This window comes from Alnus glutinosa, chromosome 9, assembly GCF_958979055.1.
Source record: "Alnus glutinosa chromosome 9, dhAlnGlut1.1, whole genome shotgun sequence".
Taxonomy (NCBI): Eukaryota; Viridiplantae; Streptophyta; class Magnoliopsida; order Fagales; family Betulaceae; genus Alnus; species Alnus glutinosa.
In genome coordinates, this window is record NC_084894.1 from 20627868 (window position 1) to 20647358 (window position 19491).

Sequence of the window (19491 nt, forward strand, 5' to 3'; positions counted from 1 at the left end):
AACTAATCCTAGTTTAACCTAGTTTCAAATTTAGGGTTTTTAAACAAAATAAAACTTAAACTTAACAAATCAAAAGATAGGGTTCTAAGGTTTTATAATCCACACCTACCAAATCATAGCAACATATTCATGAGCTCATCAACACATATTTTAAGTTTTCACATACAAATCTTAGGTATGCTCTACTTTGCTTAAAAAATCGTTTAAGTCATTCAATGAATCCGTTCTTTACACAAATCACAAAAGATACTCGGTGTTCCCTAAATCATCCATTGTACTCATTCAAAGAACAAATCACAATGGATACTCGATTTTTCACCAAATCCTCAAATGTACCCGTTAAACAAAACACAATGAATACCCAACGTTTTGATAAATAAAACTCAAGCAATCAATTAAATGAGACAACCTTAAATCATCACTTGTATCCGGAAATCACAAGAAATACCCAAAAATCACCTCAAAAATCAAATAGAAGTAGAATAATGAGAAATCAAAAGCTTATAAACTCAAATAGCATAAGCAAGTATGAAAACATAGTTTCTCTTCAATGGTGAGGCTCCATCCTCAACCCTAGATGAGAGTTTAGGTATACATGACTAAGGAAAGCATAAATAAACAACAATAATCCATTAAAAATCAAAGGAACTTACAAAATATGGAAGTTCTAGGTGAAAATCACCTAAGAACCCTAAAATCTACTGAAAACGATGCCTAAGGCGCTCTCCGAGCGACCTCTCCCGAAACAAATGAGAAAGATGGGTATTTATACAAAAAATTAGGGTTTATGCGATTCCAGGTCAGTATAAATGCTCTTGATCGCACTTATGGTGCGCTCGAGCGCACTCGGGCGTTCGATGCTCTGCGCTGTGCAGGGAATGTGCTTGAGTGCATCATATTGCTACCATGATGAAATTCGATGGAGCAAGTTACTTCGGGTTATGGCAGAGGTGTGTCAAGGATTTGTTGGTGCAACAAGGGATGGTGAAGGCTTTATATGGATGAAACCAGATGATATGCCGAACATAGATTGGAAGGAGCTTGAGGCGAAAGAGGTGGCTACTATTTGGCTTTGTCTGGGGGATGACATGATGTATCATGTCATGGACGAAGAATCTCCAGCGGCAACTCGTTTCATGGTATTGGCCAAAGAGCCTGTCATACCTCCAGCGGCAATTCGAGCGCATCATATTGGATTCCAAGTCTACACAAGGCATTCTAATAGAGTTGGAATAAGTTTCAACAGCTACCGCATCAGAGTCGGCGCCAGGCAGGCCATGGTAAGCCACCTGTATCTGTTTCACCTCAATCGGGTAAAAGCTCGCTCTTATTTTCAGTGGCTTGTCGGAGTTGACGAAGGCAGGTCTCAGTGATTTGTGAGACAGTTGGCTGGGGCAGCTTGGGGCGAGAGAGGGACAAAAGGAAAGAATGAAAAACATGGCGTGCATGGTGAAGGTTAGGGTGACAGGGTCCGTGGAGGGTTTGTGGAGGATTTGTGGTTTTAGTTATATATATCAAGGCGGCACCACAAAAAGGCGTGTGATAATAGCTGGAAAGTGCATATTTTCTTTATTAAAATAAGCATTATCATACTACGTTTTATTTTAATTCTTCTATTTGATATTTAATTGTGGAAAATTGTTTAATCATTAAAGTTGAGCTTAAATTGATATTAATGCATGAAATTGTTATTTTGTAGAAAACCAAAAGAAAAAAAAAAAGAAAAAAAAAAGGAAGCAAGCAAGAGCTGGGCGTGAATTGGCAACAACGACAAGATTTTCTTTCCAAGAAAAGATCCACGGGGAGAGGAGACACAAGACTTGCAAGAAAGAGACAACTCCTTCAAAATCCTAGCGGCGCACATTCGGTAGACCTGAAGGGCAACAAATCAAGTCTTTCCAAAAGAATGTACCTGTATGTCGATTGAGATAATTGCCCAGTCAAGCATTATTTTCCAACCTTGCCCAGTGGCCTTGCGTGATGATATAAATATACAAGCCTTTCTTCAGTTTGGGAGAGAGAGGGAAGAAGAGAAGAGCCAAGGAGCACAAAAGAGCATAGAGGCACATAGTTTGAATTTTGATTTTCTTTGTTTTCAATTTATGTTTAGTACTTTGATTATGGAATTTATTTTCATAAACATGAGTGGCTAAACCTTTACCTAGGGCTAGAGGTGAAGCCTAGTATTTTTATTATGTTTTCCTGTGACTATTTGTTTTTCATAGATTAATGATTAAATTTTAGGAATAATTTTTATTTGAGAGTAATTTAATGAGACAAGTTTATTTTAATTCCTTATGATTTTTGTTTATATCAAATGCTTACTTTGTTTGATTTGATATGATTCGAAAATATATTTAATACTTAATTTATTATTTCATGTTTTTGAAATCAAATTCTCAATCAATCCATGTTTGATTTATTTTATATCTTTTATGTCTCATGAATACGTAATAAAATACAGGTAGATCTTTGAAACACCTTTTCCAATATTATCTTCCAAAGCAAATTTATTTATTTTAGTTTCATAGTTTACTTTTTAATTTAAATTATATTCCTTTGCTCTACTTTCGAGTGAAAACCAAAAGCAAAATTCCTATTTTTTTCTTTTCTGGATAATAATAAAAATTATTCTTTCGTATTTAATTATTCCTTGTGGATTGACCTTGGACTTACCGGGATTTATTATTTGCGAAAACCTACACTTGGGTTCGCACCCTTTTTGGTCCAATAAGTTTTTCGCGCCGTTTCCGGGGAATACATTTAAGATACTGAGTTTAATTATTATTATTTTTAATTTTATTTTGTATTCTTTTTTTTTAAAAAAAAATAATAATAATTTTGTTTTATTTTATTTTAACAGGTACCAACTTTCTAATCATTACAGCTGAGGAATTCAAAGGAGATTTATTTTTGAAAAAGTGCAAAAGCATCATAAATTCTCCAGGTGATATTGTTCTTTTTTGTAGCGTATTGAGTTAATTTTGTGTATGAGTGTTTGGCAACGCAATTACACAAAAAGGCTTAGTAAGGTAGAATTTTATATTTTCCCTATAGAGTTGCATAATTCTGAGTTAGAGTTTTTTAATGACTCTATAGATATGACTGATGATGAAATGAGTAACCATGAGGATGAATTTGAAAACCAAGCTAACCAACCAGTCAAAAGCCTTAGAGACTACTTGCAACCCACTAGGTCAAGTACCCCTTCCTGCGTGGCAGTCCTCGCCAATACAGGAAATTTTGACATTAAACCTGGGGTAGTCCAATTGCTGCCTAAGTTTCGTGGGCTTGATTCTGAAAATCCTTACATGCGTCTTAAGGAATTTGATATGGTTTGTACTATGCATCTTAGTAATCTTGATGATGTTGTTAAGCTGACATTGTTTCCATTTTCTTTGACTGAGAAAGCCAAATATTGGCTACACACCCTAAGGCCTAGAATAATAGGGACATGTCAAGAGATGACTAGGTAATTTTTGAAAAGTTTTTTCCGACTCATAAGACAAAAATACCTTGAGAAGGAACATCATGAATTTTGCTATGAAAGAAAATGAAACATTTTTTCAATGCTGGAACGGTTTAAAGAACTTTTACTCTCATGCCCACATCATGGGTATGAAACATAGCGGGTGATAAGTTTTTTTTATGATGGTTTGTCTTCCAACATGAGGCAATTTGTGAAAATGATTTGTAATGGTGAGTTTATAAGCAAATCATCTGATAAGGCTTAGGATTATTTTGATCTCTTGGCCGAAAATACCCAAGGCTGGGAGACCACAGAGAGGACTGATAAGGTAAAACTTGAACCTAGTTCTAGGGGAGGTTTATATCACATTAAAGCGCTTTAATGAGGATATGAGTGCTCGTATTGCCTTTTTGACTAGGAAAGTGGAGGCCATAGAGCTAAGCAAAGTGGGTAAGAGTCTCAAAGCACTTGACAGTAGTTGCGAGATTTGTGAGGCTAATGTGCACTTAACCAAGGATTGTCCCACAATCCCTGCTTTCAAGGAGGTGTTGCATGAACAGGCCAATGTGGCCAATGCAAATCAAAGACCATTCAGTTCACCCTACTCTGAGACGTATAATCCTAATTGGCGGAATCACCTGAATTTTAGTTGGAGAAATGGTCAATCAGCAAATGAACCTCAAGGATCTTCTTCTCATGTTCCTTATGTGCCACCACATAAGCAAACCTTGGAGGAAACATTGCAAGCTTTCATACAAAGCCAAAATCAGATCAACCAAGAAGTAAAAAACTCAATTGGTGGAATTGAGTCTCAGTTGAATGTGAGAGAGAAAGGAAAGTTTTCAGCCCAAACTGAACCTAACCCAAGGACTCGAGCTGGGGTAAATAAAGTCGACAATACTCAAGTGGAACATGCCAAGTCTGTCACTATCCTTAGAAGTGGAAAGGTGGTTAATAAAGAGGTCCCAACAAAAGTTTCACCACCTAAGGGAGATTTAGAAACCAAGGAAGACGACAAGCCTAGTGAGGGTGAAGATGTTGTGGAGAAAGTGTATGAGCCTGTTGCCCCATTTCCCTAAAGGTTGCTTGCACCTAAAAAGGGAACAGAAAATCAAGATATTTTTGAAGTGTTTAAGCAAGTGAAGATAAACATTCATTTGTTAGATGCCATCAAACAAATACCTTCATATGCAAAAAATTTGAAAGATCTTTGCACGGTAAAGCGAAAGCTTTTTGTTCACAAGAAGGCATTTTTAATAGAGCAGGTAAGTGCTATAATTCAACAGAAAATCCCCTTGAAGCAGAAAGATCCTGGATCACCAACTATCCCATGCATCATTGGCAATTCTAAGATTGATAAAGCATTAATGGATTTGGGAGCAGGTGTAAATCTACTACCCTACACAGTTTATGAGCAGTTGGGCCTTGGAGAGTAAAAACCCACTAAAGTTGTTCTTCAACTTGCCGACCGATCTGTTGTTATACCGAGGGGGATAGTAGAGGTTGTCTTGGTGCAAGTGGATAAATTTTACTTTCCTGTGAATTTCATTGTTTTAGATAAAAAGCATGTTTCACGTTCTAGCATTGACATTCCTGTCATTTTGGGACGACCATTTTTGGCTACTTCTAACGCTTTGATTAATTGTAGAAATGAAATCATGAAGCTTACATTTGGAAATATGACCGTTGAGTTGAACATCTTCAACAATTGTAAGCAACCTAGCATTGATGATGAGGAGGAGATTCTTAAGGTGGACATGATCCAAACTTTGGTGGAAAATAAGTTTTCTCACTCTATGTTTTCTGATCCTATAGAGGCATGTTTACTAAATCCCATGAGTAATGATATAGAATTGGAAAAAAACTCATGTTGTTCTAGATGCTGATCCAATGATGGACACTAATGGATAGAGCTCATGTTTTGATGACTTGCATGCACCCATTAAAACTCATCCATCTAGTGTCAAAGCACCAAAAATTGAAAACTTCAAAAATGGTAATGTTTAGCTTTAAAAATATTTAAACCATTTTATGAAGATTTTGAGCCTATAGATGGCTCTAGTGATTTAGAGGATCCTGTTTACCAGGATCTGCCAAACACATGAACTCAATTTGTCGTTCTAATCACAGTGTCTATGTTGTAGTTTAGGTTGTTTTTGTTTTTGTTTTTGTTTTTTTTTTTGTGTGTTTTGTTTTTCTAATTTTTGCAGGTAATAAGTTTAGTTTGTTTTCATCACTTCAAGGTACTCTTCCTAATCTCTACTTATTTACTTTATTTTGTTACATTAGAGACAATGTAAGTTTTATGTTGGAAGAGAGAGCTTGATGCTTGAAACTTGTCGTTGTTTTTGTGTTGTTTTGTTGATTTTATATTTTCAAAAAATATATATATATTTTCCACAAAAAAAAAATGTGATTTTTTTAGTGTCTTGTGTGTTTTCTTTTTAGTCTCAATTTTGTTTTAAAAAAAATAAATAATCTTGTTTCCTTAGCATGAATTTGCGTGCGAAGAGATAGTAATAGCTATCAGTCTATGCATAGCTACGTCTGGGTTGCTGGTCTATCATTCATTGAAGCACTAAAAATAAAAGGCAAGTGCTAGCACAAATAATTAATTCCCCATCCTTTTCATATCACACCCATTATTCTCTTTACATTTTCCTCTATGCCGGTTTTTCCCCTATACCCATGATTCTCTTTACATTTTTCTATATGCCAATTTTGCCTTAACACCCATGATTCTCTTTACATTTTCTTGTATGCCAGTTTTGCCCCTTGGTGTTGTATTGCGAATAATTTTATAGTTGGTTAAATGTACTAATTGTGGTATAAATTAAACAACTAATTTTTCTTATAATTCTGAAAGATTATGGTGAATGGTGTGATGAATAAATCTCAATGAAGATATATCAATATTAGAAGCGGAACACAAAAGAAATTTAGTAAAACCTAAACAAAATGAATATGTAATGGTGATAGTTTCTGTCTAAATATAAATTTAGATACAAAATGAATTAGAAGTTATTACGTTATCTTATTGTAACAAGGACATGATTAAACCATTTGAAATTTTTGTATCTGCTGACTTGATACTTACAATTATGAACATAAGAGTTGCTTGCTATTTTAGGTTCCTCTTACCTTTTTCCTATTCCAAAAATATAAATTTTCTGGATAGTTACGTGCCATCTTTGCTGACCTCCATCTGGTTTCATCCTATATAAAGCCTTCACTATACCTTGTTGCACTAACAAATCATTGACACGCCTCTGCCATAACCTGAAGTTACTTGTTCCATCGAATTTCATCACGTCTAATTTTGCAAAAGATGTGCCAATCCCAGCCATCACAGATTTGGCTTTGATACCGATTGTTGTTATCATGCACAACAATGATAAATAACTTAAAAGACATTATTAACTTCGTTGTCCCATTACTTGAAGGCATCCTCCACTTTGTACAGCAACGGGAATGCCTTGTCGAAGGTGAAGACAATGCTCATGTTGACCAGCTAACCCGTTTGTGGTATGACAGGCTCTTTGGCCAATACCACGAATCGGACTACCGCAATCTTCATCCATAACAGGATACATCACGTCATCCCCTACACAAAGCCTAATAGTAGCCACCGCTTTCGCCTCAAGCTCTTTCCAAACTATGTCCGGCATATCTTCTAGTTTCGTCCCATAAAAAGCTTTCACCATCATTTGTTGTACCAACAATTCATTGACACGCCTTTGCTATAACCCGAAGTTACTTGTTCCATCGAATTTCATCACATCAAATTTCGTAGAAGATGTGCCAATCCCAGCCATTGCAAATTTAGCTTTGATACCAATTATTGTTACCATGACCATAACTAACATCGATTTCATTAGTTCAAAATTCAGTAATGATTTATTACACATCTAATAGTGATTTTAAAAGCCAGATCTATTTTGGAATGACTCAATAAAAACGTGAGTCTTCTTTTTAGTATTACGCTATAAAACCCTATTCTCATGATAGAGAATAATTATGAGTTTGTTCCGTGCATTGACGACCATCTAAAGAAAGTAGCAAAGAAAGGAAATGAACATCTAGCTATTAATTATTTTCTATTACTTGTGTGGATCAATCGCTTGAATGGATAGTTTGAACACGCATTTCAGATTTTGCAAATTATTTTTCTTGTGTTGTACTTCTTAATATGCTTCTTTCTGAAATGATAAATATTATTATTATTTTAAAGGTCCCAATAGTGCTAGTTTTGCAACTCATGATCATAACCACGTTATTTAACTTGGGGTGCTATGAGTAACACTCTAAATGATTGTTTTCATATTTTTAGTTTTTTAATTCTTGATTTTTTTTCTTAATTTTTTTTTCTTTGTTATACTTTCTATGTATTTGAGTGGTGCACCCTAATGAATTTCAATTGTTTATCCAAAAAAAAAAAAAAATCTCTAAGAAGGTCAAAATATGCAAGAATCAAGCAAAGAATCCACTGAATTGGCTAGAAAACGGTTGGAATCGGTTGAAAACGACGGAATCAGCCAAAAAATAAGTTATACCGGCCGAAAAACAAGAAAATCGGCGAGAGTCAGAATATGAGTCTCTCTAGGGTCAAATAAGCCAAAACCATCCTAAACAATACCAAAATTGGAAATATGGAAAACCATGCAGAAACCAGTAGTCATATGTTGAAATAAGGCCGAAACTAGGTGGAGAAAACTGAAACTAGCTTAAAAGTGCCCAATTTTAAGAGGGTGATAATCTTATATCAGAAAACAAAAACTTCAATTCGATGTTACTAAGGCTATCCAAACAAGGCAGGCCATCAAATTTAGTTAATACTTATGCTCCGTTTGTTTCGACGTAAAATAGTTTCAGTTATAAAATATTTTTATTTTTCGGCATTTGGCTCGCATGAAAAAATTACGTAAAGCGAAAATGCAACTGTCGCCGGAATCCGGCAACGTCCGGTCGCCGTTGCCAAATTCCAGCAAGCATGTTTAGCCGTATTCCGGCCAGGCTCCTCCAAACCCGATCAAATCAGGCCGGATCCCGACCATTTTGGCTAGATCCGGCCAGCTCTTGACCATGGCCGGATTCCGGCAAGTTTCGGCCGGAATCTGGTCCGCCATCATCTAGCGACGGTGACCGGATGTCGTTGGATTCCAGCTCCGGTAGTATTCCGGTGGCCGGATATTGCCGGATTCCAGCGCCATTTGGATTCCAAATACCGACCATTGCAGAATTCCGACAATCGGATATCAAATGTGCGTGCAAAGACGAAGAGTTTAATTTCGGAAAACGATTTACGGTTTTTAAAACCCTAAATCGTTTTCCAAAAATTAAATAAACTTTTACGGTCAAACTGAAAATGATTTTCGTTGACCATTATTTTCGCCCCTACCAAATATCGTAAAATGCCGAAATCATTTTCCAAAAATCATTTTACACCGAAATAAACGGAACTTAATCGAATTCAAAAAATGTTTGATAACAACCCTTAAGTACTTCGGGTCAAGTGTCAACCACCTCGAAGAAGTGCAATAGATGTCTACATACCCACATCTCATAACCAAAATTAAGCTTGTTTCCATTAACTCAAGAATGGCCATTTCAAACGCAAAGAGATTAACCTGCCATTGCCCTCAAGCAAACCCCATATACCAGTTTTGCAACCCCAATATAATACTACTTGGAATTCTTGCCTCTAGGCTCTAATATGATAAGTAAATCCAACAAATTATGAAATTCCTAGAGAGAAATAATCTTCAGCTAGTTCAGAACTTCCCTTCAAAAAGCGGCGACCAATCAAATCAACATCTTTGATATCCACTCAACAGTAAATTCAACTCACTTATAATATATATGCATATTAGAGCCTAGAGGCTAGTATAAGTGCCCATCCATTAGTCCTTGGCTTTCTTCATCCATGTACCTTTTTACATGAGCTCGTTTATTTCGGTTTTTTTAGAAAGAAGTGATTGAATCATCTTGTGCAACCCTACTAATTTATATGAGCTGACCTTTGCAGGTTGAGAAAACAGCATTTGTGGTCTTTTTCCTGGTGAGCAGGCAAAAACAAAGATTCTTATTATCTGTGAAGCATTTGGGGAAAATTGCTATCCTGTTCCTGAACATATAACTAAACAGAAGCACTTAACTAGAGAAGTAAGTATTCTGATGGGACATTTACTCTATCTTTCCATGCATTAGAAGAAAATTATCAGCTCATTGTTTCTTCACCAGTGACGACTTCTCATTCCTCTTCAGTTTCATTCGAGTAGACCCTCATGATCTTTATTTTTTTACGGACGGGCGTCCAAACAGACAAAAATTTCCTTCAACCTACTCTAATAAATGCCAATTGTCCTCTAACATGTGAAAGTCGCATGTTATTTTTAGCATTCTTAACAGCGTTAAGTACTCTCCTTCTACCTCCAGACCTTGATTCTCCCTTCTCTCTTTCTGTTCAAACACTGAAAAACATCTCCTTGAACGCCAGCAACACCTTCTGCAGCACCCCAGAAGGAGAAATTCGTGTATCGCTTCTTGCCGTGAAGACAATTCTAGAAAAAAAAAACATAGTCTCTGGCTTTGAAGTTGGACAACATAAACATGGCTGTTGTTGTTGTTTCATGCTATATTGATAAAGAATTTGCAAATTTGAATACTCAGCCACTTCCTTACCGCCCTACCCCATGCTCTAATATGATGAACTGGAAACTGATCGTACAAATCTCCATTTTGAATTCATAGTGATGCCGCTGCCTTATAGAAACTACCCTAGGGTAACACATGGCAATTTTCTGCAAAAGAGAGCCTACATTTGTAGCCCTCTGCGAGGCACGTCATGGAGCAGAGGGACTGATATTCTTGATTTTGTTTTGTTGATTTGGTAGTGTACCGTTTTTCCTCGAAAGCAGAGGGACTGCTTCTTAAGGAAATTTCCATCAGAGTCTTAATGAGTTTTTATTCAATAAATTACATTGAATATGATAAATTTCAATGTTACCAAAAAATAAATTGTCTCGTTGGAGAGGGTTCAGGAGCTGCTGTCCCATATTTGCAAAAACTCAGGTAACTTTTTTTTGGTTTCTTAATTTTTTATTTGTTGAAGTCTTGTACAAGCTTACAGTTACTTCCACATATTTGAAATGATTCAACAGGTTCAGGGTGCACTGCAACGTGCAGGGCATACTTTTTCATTTGATGGATGCTGTGGAATTACCTCCTACATATTTCCGAACCAACAAATTTACAAAATTCATTTCAGGAAATTGTTGATGCATATGGATGAGTCAAATACGCACAAGGTAGAATTGATCCTTCTTGGTCCATATCTGGAACTCGGGATTAACAGTACAGTACTAGTGACTTTCCCTTCAATATAGAGAAGGAACTCTGATGAATGCGGCTCAAAACCATCCATGAAACCCATCAAGTCATTAGTCTTAAAATAGGAACAAATTTGGTTTACCACATTAAGTAGTTATTAGGTCCCTCAAGTTTGACAGCGGAAAGCTGACCAAGATTAAGAGGAATGAAAGAAACCGAGGACAAAGCCACAGAGAGAAGAAAAGGGAAGCAATAAGGATCGGAAAAAAATATATATATTTAGACAGATGCATGAGCTAGAAGTTCTTTTACCATGAAAACTTTTGAGATTGAATACTTTGTTACCATTGTATGAATTTATAGACTGAAATACAAGGGATAACTGAAGTTTGAAATACATACGTAATTCTATCTACATTTGAATTTGAATTTGATTACAAGAGGGAAAGTGATGCAACATAATCTTATGCAGAATACAAGGAACAACTGTGTCATGTGGGAGCATTAGTTCTTTTAGCTCGTGAAAATAAAGATTAGTACGCAGGTATGCTCTCTAATGAGTTTAAAGAGAGTGTGTTGTTTCAAAGGAGCTATACTAACTACTGAGGTGAATTAGTTTCCTCCTCCAATGAAAACTAGTACAAATACCAACCATGTTGCATTACTACCCAATTTTGTGCCCATATCTCTCGACCTAACCAATTAAATACTCAACACAAACCGTTCTCAATAATCTCAAAATAACCACTTGCAATTAAAACATATCAACACTCATATCCCCTTCTTCTTTTGTTCCAAAAACCAAAAGCTTTGACATCTACTAGTTCACCAATGGTAATCAAAATCCATTAGACTCAAACAACTCTAATCAATATATATAATCAAATAAAATTTAAATGTACTTTACACTATAAAATGTTATAACATCTATCTAACCTATAATAAGCAAAACAAATACACAAGTATTTGTAGTAAATTGTCAAAATATCATACCAAAATAATTATTAATCGCAATTCTTCTTCATGTATCAGAATGAAGTGTGCTTTGGATAACTTCCCAACATCTTCAAGCTGAACTCTTCTTTCGCCTCATCCCGAGCCCTCTGCAAGGCCTTCTGCGTCCAAACTATTGGATCATCTCATGTTGACACATATGGAAACCATGCACAAAGCAACAATTCAGCAAATGATGACACGCAACTCACATATGGAAAGCACTCACTTGGACAACACGACATGCAGCACTTATATGGGAACAAAAGCAAACATCCAACCATGCAATACACATATGGAAATCAAAACAAGACTTGCGCAGCACACATGGAAATCAGATCATCACAGCACGCGTCAACACCTAAATCAGCAAAGCATGATATCAGCAATCAAGCATAAAATCTGAAACCAATTAACTGTGTACACAATAGTTGTATTCATTCCTTATTTATCACAGTTTCTACATGTATATAAACCCCTCATCATGTAATGAAAATTCAGGCAATTACATTATTCAGCCACCACACCTCTGCCCAATCTCAACACTCATGTCACCCTCAAATTGGATCGTGAAAATTATGTCTCCTGGCGCTTCTTGATGTCCAACTACCTTGAAGGACAGCAGCTTTTTGGATACATTGATGGTTCTCTTCCCTGCCCACCGAAATTCCTCACTGCCACCACCTCTGACTCATCCTCATCTTCCATCAATCCAGCTTTTCAATCTTGGTATCACCAAGATAAACTAATCCTCTCAGCACTGGTTTCATCTCTGTCTGAACCTATCCTGGCAAATGTAGTACATCTTACTACCTCCCAAGAAGTATGGCTCACCTTGGAAAAGATGTTCTCTTCCCAATCCAAGTCCCGGGTTATGCAATCCCGTTATCAGCTAGCAACTCTAAAAAAGGGTGCCCTTTCAATTCCTGATTATTTCCAGAAGGCCCAAACGTTGGCCCACACTCTTGCTGCCAGTGACGAGCCTCTCAAGAGCTCTGAGTTTGTCTCATATCTACTTGCAGGCCTCAATTCTGAATATGATCCCCTCGTGACCTCCATCACCACCAGAGTTGATCCACTCTCCATTGAAGAATTATATGGCTATTTGCTCACCTATGAGCAACGTATCAACCAACATCATGCGGCCCCTGACCTCTCCTTATCATCTGTTAATGTAGCTCACAAACAATCCTCTTTTCAACCAAGACACCAGCGAGCTCCATCTTATAATGCAACTCGGGGTCGTGGCAGGGGTCGTGGCCGTGGCTCTCATCAGTTCTCCTTCTCCAATCCCAATCGGCCCACCTGTCAGATTTGTCTCAAACCAGGACATACTGCCAACAAATGCTACTCTCGTTTTGATCATGCATACCAGGTTGAGCAGCCTTCTCCTGCTGCATACTTTACTGGCCCCAACACTGTCTTCGATCCCAACTGGTATCATGACACAGGATCCACCAACCACTTGACACCTGAACTCTCCAATCTGAACTTAAGAGCTGAGGAATACACTGGTTCTGAACAAATCAAGGTCGGCAATGGTCAAGGTCTGGACATTCATCACACTGGTTTAGCCTCTCTTCCTTCCCCCAATCATACTTTTACTTTGCAATCTCTATTACATGTGCCTCAAATTGAGAAAAATCTCATTTCAGTAAATCAATTCACTAAGGATAATCATGTTTTCATCGAATTTCATCCTTACTGTTTTCGTGTGAAGGACCTCCACACAGGAACTCTACTTCTTCAAGGCCCGAGTAAAGGGGGTCTTTACCCATGGCCAACCTCTCTGCCTCCAAGGCTTTCCAGTCATGCTTTAGTTAGTGAGAAGGTCTCCCTAGCTCAATGGCATCATAGGTTTGGTCATCCTGCTTTCAAGATTGTTCGTCGTGTCTTACTCAACAAGCAACTTCCGGTTCTTCCCAATAAACCTGCATCTGTGTGTTCTGCCTGCCAACAAGGCAAATCTCATAGGCTGCACTTTCCTAGTTCCACTTCAGTGTCTACTCGACCTCTCAGTCTGTTGTTTATGGATGTATGGGGTCCTGCCCCTTTTCTTTCTTCAATGAATAAACGTTATTTCCTGCATATTGTTGATGACTATTCTAAATATTCTTGGATTTATCCCTTGGAACAAAAATCTGATGTGCTATCTATTTTTACTCAGTTCCAAAAATTAGTAGAAAACTATTTCAACTCTTCCATAAAATCTGTGCAAACTGATGGAGGGGGTGAGTTCATTCCTGTGCAAAAACTCCTAGCTTCCAAAGGCATCTCATATCGCCAGACCTGTCCCCACACTCACCATCAAAATGGTCGAGTCGAAAGGCGCCATCGCCACATCGTGGACACAGGTCTAGCCCTCCTTGCCCATTCTAATCTCCCTCTCCAATATTGGGATGCTGCTTTTGACACTGCCTGCTTTCTCATCAACCGGCTACCCTCTTCTCTCAACTCCACAAAATCTCCTTTTGAACTCCTGTTCCAGAAACCACCTGACTACACCTTCCTCAAGTCATTTGGATGTGAATGCTGGCCCTACTTAAGGCCATACAATTCCAACAAAATGGCCTTTCGCTCCCAATCTTGTGTCTTCATCGGCTATAGCAAACCTCACATGGGTTATCGCTGCCTGCATGTCCCTTCAGGTCGAATCTACGTTGCACGCCACGTAATCTTCAATGAATCAGCTTTTCCCTTTCAAACCAGGCCTTCCACTCCTCCTGTTACCTCCTCCATTCCTGTTGCTCTCCCCGACTCAATCCGCCTCCCTTCTCCAATTGTACCCTCCCCTCCTCCTACCTCCAACACTAGTTTCCCCACTGCCATTGAGGATCCTCCTTCTACCTCGTCTCTCTTACCACATCACGAGTCCCCTGTTTCCCCCACATCTGAACAATCCTCTGCTCCTATTGACTCCTCTCCAGCCCCACCTCCTAGGATACACCAAATGGTCACCCGGTCCCTCAACAATATTCACAAACCAAAAACTTTCACTGATGGCACTACCCGATATCCTTTCCCTCATGCTTTAACAGCCACCCTTGGCTTTCCCGACAGTGAACCAACCTGTTTTTCCTCAGCTGTGAAGTCAGCAATTTGGCGTCAGGCTATGTCCGAAGAGTTCAATGCTCTCATTAAAAATGTTACCTGGTCATTAGTTCCCTCTACACCATCATTCAATATTATTGGTTCAAAATGGGTCTTTCGCATCAAGAGGAAAGCTGATGGCAGTGTGGACCGCTACAAAGCCAGATTAGTGGCTAAGGGCTATCATCAACAACCTGGAGTCGATTTTGACGAAACTTACAGCCCTGTGATCAAGCCTATCACCATTCGAACCATCCTTTCCATTGCTACTACAGCTCAGTGGCCTATCAAACAAATTGACATTAGCAATGCCTTCTTACATGGTTTTTTGTCTGAAACAGTCTACATGGCTCAGCCCCCAGGCTTTCAACATCCTCAGCATCCTAATGCAGTCTGCAAACTCAGGAAAGCCATTTACGGCCTTAAGCAAGCACCACGTGCTTGGTTTTCAAGATTGAGTTCTTTTTTGTTGGAGCTTGGTTTCAAAGGTTCCAAGTCGGATAGCTCTCTCTTTATGTTCAAAAATGCATCTGTTCAGCTCTTTGCCCTGGTTTATGTGGACGACATTCTACTCACAGGTTCTAATATTGCTGCACTGGACCATCTCATCAATTCTCTCTCAACTGAATTTCCTGTAAAAGATCTTGGAGATTTAAGCTTCTTCTTAGGCGTTGAGGTCCAACGAGTTGCTGATGGGCTGCTACTGTCTCAACAAAGGTACATTTCTGATCTTCTCCATCGAACCAATATGCACCTTGCTAAACCAATCAGCTCTCCCATGTCTTCCTCCTCTCAACTGAGCAAATTTGATGGCATTACCCTCTCTGATGCCACTGTATATCGAAGCACTGTGGGCTCCCTTGAATACCTTGCATTAACTCGACCGGACATTGCCTTCTCGGTCAATAAAGTTGCTCAGTTCATGCAAAATCCTCGTGATGTGCATTGGACAGCAGTGAAGCGCATCCTTCGTTATCTGAAACATACCATCTCCCATGGTCTGCTGATCCGTCGTCACTCTTCTTCCCAGTTGTTTGCCTACTCAGATGCAGATTGGGCTGGTTGCCCGGACGACCGCAAGTCCACCTCCGGCTACTGTGTATTCCTTGGCAGAAACCTCATTTCCTGGAGCTCCAAAAAGCAACCAACGGTCTCCCGATCAAGCACCGAGGCTGAGTACAAAGCCTTAGCCAATGCTAGTGCTGAACTTTGCTGGATGCAAGCTCTCTTGTGTGAACTTGGTGTTTCCCTCTCTGCTGCACCCACGCTGTATTGTGACAATATTGGTGCCATTTATCTCACATCCAACCCCATGTACCATGCTCGCACAAAACATGTTGAAATTGATTACCATTTTGTGCGAGACAAGGTTGCCGAAAAGAATCTTCAGGTCAAATACTTGTCCAGCAAAGAACAATTCGCTGATGTCTTCACCAAACCATTGGTCTCCACACGCTTCCATTGGATGTGTTCCAATCTCAACATCTTCAGTAGCACGTTGCGATTGCGGGGGTGTATTGGATCATCTCATGTTGACACATATGGAAACCATGCACAAAGCAACAATTCAGCAAATGATGACACGCAACTCACATATGGAAAGCACTCACTTGGACAACACGACATGCAGCACTTATATGGGAACAAAAGCAAACATCCAACCATGCAATACACATATGGAAATCAAAACAAGACTTGCGCAGCACACATGGAAATCAGATCATCACAGCACGCGTCAACACCTAAATCAGCAAAGCATGATATCAGCAATCAAGCATAAAATCTGAAACCAATTAACTGTGTACACAATAGTTGTATTCATTCCTTATTTATCACAGTTTCTACATGTATATAAACCCCTCATCATGTAATGAAAATTCAGGCAATTACATTATTCAAAATCCTGAGTTGTTTTCCATTGTACAAACATCCTCAATAGAAATGTTCAAATCCATGAAGCAGTGCTTTTTTTGGCTAGCCGTTACGTTGCCATCTACATTCTCCTCTATAAAGACATTACTAACTTTGATGTGCCATAACTAAAAGGACTCCTCCATTTTGAACGGAAAAATGTCTTATCGAAAGTAAAAACAATACTCGTCTTTACCAGCCGGCCATCTATTTGGTATGACAAGCTCTTTGGCCCATACTACAAACCGAGTCTAGTTGATTGCGAAGTCTTGAATTCCTATAGTAAAAATATTCATCCCGTAAAGGTCAACAGCACGCTCACAATCACGGTCATATCTCGTAGGTTGTCCCAAAAAACATAGTTAGCCGCTCCAATAGTGATGTAGAAGACTTATACAAGTACCACCTAGCGGCCAACTACGTTTCCCAAAAAAACCTACAAGATATGACAATGGATCGCCCGTGCTGCTGACCTCTATGGGATGAACATTCTCACTGAAAGGATTCAAGACACCACAATCAACGTGACCCAGTTTGTGGTATTGACCAAAGAATCTATCATACCATAAACAGGCCAACCATTGAAGACAAGCACTATCTTCACCTTCGATAATACATTCTCATTGTTGTACAAAGTGAAAGAAGCCTTCCAGTTATGAGACATCAAAGTTATAAATATTTTTATAAAGAGGAAAACAGAGGACAACGTAATGGCTAACCCAAAAAAAAAAAAAACACTACTTCATGAATTTGAAAACTTCAATTGAAGATGTTCGGATGCAGAAGGCCTTACAGAAGGTTCAAGATAAGGTAAAAGAAAAGTTCAGCTTGAGGATATTGGAAAGTTATCCAAAGCACACTCCATTCTGGTACATGAAGAAGAATTAGGATATGATTGAGATTGCGATTTCGTAGACAATAAGTGCGATTTTAAACCAAATCGCAGAACATAGATCGTTTGCGAACTGCGTTTTTAAAAATTGCGATTTGAAAACGCAAAAAATCTGCTTTTTCAAATCGCAGATAAGATGGTGCTTTTTTGAAAACGCATAATTTTAAAGGTAAATTCGCGATTTTAAAGGCCAAACTGCGATTTTGCCAAACGCTTAACTGCGTTTTTAAAAATCACTTTTTTCAAATCACACATTTTAAAATCGTTATTTTAAATCGCACTTTTTGAAATCGCAAACTCAAACGGACCCTTACAATTAATAATTATTTTAATATTATATTTTAACAATTTACTACAATTTGATTTGCTTACTGCATGTTAGATAGAAGTTATGACATTTTATACTACAAACTACATGCAAGTTATATTTGATTAAATACATGTTATGATTTTCAATTGGAACGGTTCCATTTCTTGAATTTTAATTAAAGCTGTCCGGGTCTAATGGATTTTAATTACCATTGGTAAACTAGTTGATGTCAAAGATTTTGGTTTTGGAACAAAACAAAAAGGGGGATGAGGTGTCAATAACTGATATGGTGGAGATCACGGTGAGGTGGCATGCATTGTGGAGATGAGGGTGACAGATCTGTGGAGGCATGCGAAATGGCATATAACATCACTCACCAATTCCAAGGTAAGGATTAACTCTTGCATAGCGAGCTGTGCTCGTGAGGTTCTTGTTTTCCCTGAAAAAACGAAGAAAATAAGGGGGCTTAGAAGGCTTTGAAAGGGTGTGGGTCAACAAAGAGATAACATATAGGATGGCAAACAAAGATGTAATTGTAAGCAAACCAGAAAAAGGATAATAATGAAATTATTAATGGTTGACAAGCTACCACAAACATCAAATTTCTGGTTTAGGGTCAAAAGCCTTAAAACAGAATAGGAATCTGAAGCAGACCACCCAGCATAAAAATGATTTACCATTTCAACCTTAGATTCAAAGCTAGCGTCAAACCCAACTTTCGACAACCAATTCCCGGTCAACCCTATCACAAAATCCTCAACATCTGGCTGATAGGGAATAGCTCTTTACTTACCGTACGTAAGAGGAGCAACACAAAATAATAACAAATCCAGTTACTTAGATGCAAGAGTAGCCAATATCATTATTCTACATTCAAAAACCCTAATTTTCAAAACAGAATAGTAGCATCCAAAACCAATAGACCCAGTTCAAACTTCATCTATTTTCTTTGAAGAAGATATGAATATATCATCAGATTTCACCAATCTACTTCCAGAAAGCCATAAATCACAGAAATCAGCAGAAAAAGGAGTAAAACCCGACTCATACACAGACCAAAATAACGGGTTTGGAAGAAGATCCCCAAAATAAGGATTTTATGGACCAACGAGAGAGAAGATCGAGATAGTTACCTTAAGGGAGAGGGATGAGGGATTCGTTGCTGCTTCAATTTGTTGGCATGGAGATCGTGTACTGGCTGTAGAGAGAGAGAGAGAGATTGGTTTGCCAAGAGAAGACCTTGGCTTCTAAACTGGAACGCTTTGGTGAAGAAGGCAGGCAAACTTGATAGCATCCACGTCAAGCTCTCCAAAATTTTTTCCAAATTTAACCTAAACAATCTACTTTTTTGATTTTATCTCTCACTTTTGAAACACTTGATACATCAAACTCTCTAAATATTACGTATATTGTTTTTTATTAGTTTTGAAAGAAACCACTTTAACTGTCATGAAGTTCAAATTTCCTACACCAAAATCACACAAACCCATCTCAAAT

General features: G+C 38.2%; 1 protein-coding gene, 1 non-coding gene and 1 pseudogene across 9 annotated transcripts; 2 read left to right on the plus strand and 1 right to left on the minus strand.

Moving 5' to 3' along the window:
- The first annotated feature begins 3668 nt into the window (after positions 1-3668).
- LOC133876830 (uncharacterized) overlaps positions 3669-19491 on the plus strand; it is an 88801-nt pseudogene continuing 72978 nt past the window's right edge.
- Positions 11631-19353, minus strand: LOC133878023 (uncharacterized). Of its 8 annotated transcripts, none has more exons than XR_009901828.1 (4): positions 19128-19353; positions 18372-18433; positions 12021-16623; positions 11631-11910 (listed from the first exon to the last, which is right to left on the minus strand). XR_009901828.1 is itself a non-coding variant. In XM_062316503.1 (3 exons), the coding sequence occupies exons 1-3, from the start codon at positions 19286-19288 to the stop codon at positions 11827-11829; spliced, it is 333 nt and encodes a 110-aa protein (XP_062172487.1). In that variant the 5' UTR covers positions 19289-19350; the 3' UTR covers positions 11631-11826. The 8 variants fall into 8 exon arrangements, 2 of the variants coding, with proteins under 2 accessions (XP_062172487.1, XP_062172488.1); XR_009901829.1 differs by having other exon boundaries at positions 11631-11913; XR_009901827.1 differs by having other exon boundaries at positions 11631-11924.
- Positions 12774-12912, plus strand: LOC133878723 (small nucleolar RNA Z247). The gene has a single exon (XR_009901970.1). It is a non-coding gene; the product is annotated as a small nucleolar RNA Z247 (small nucleolar RNA).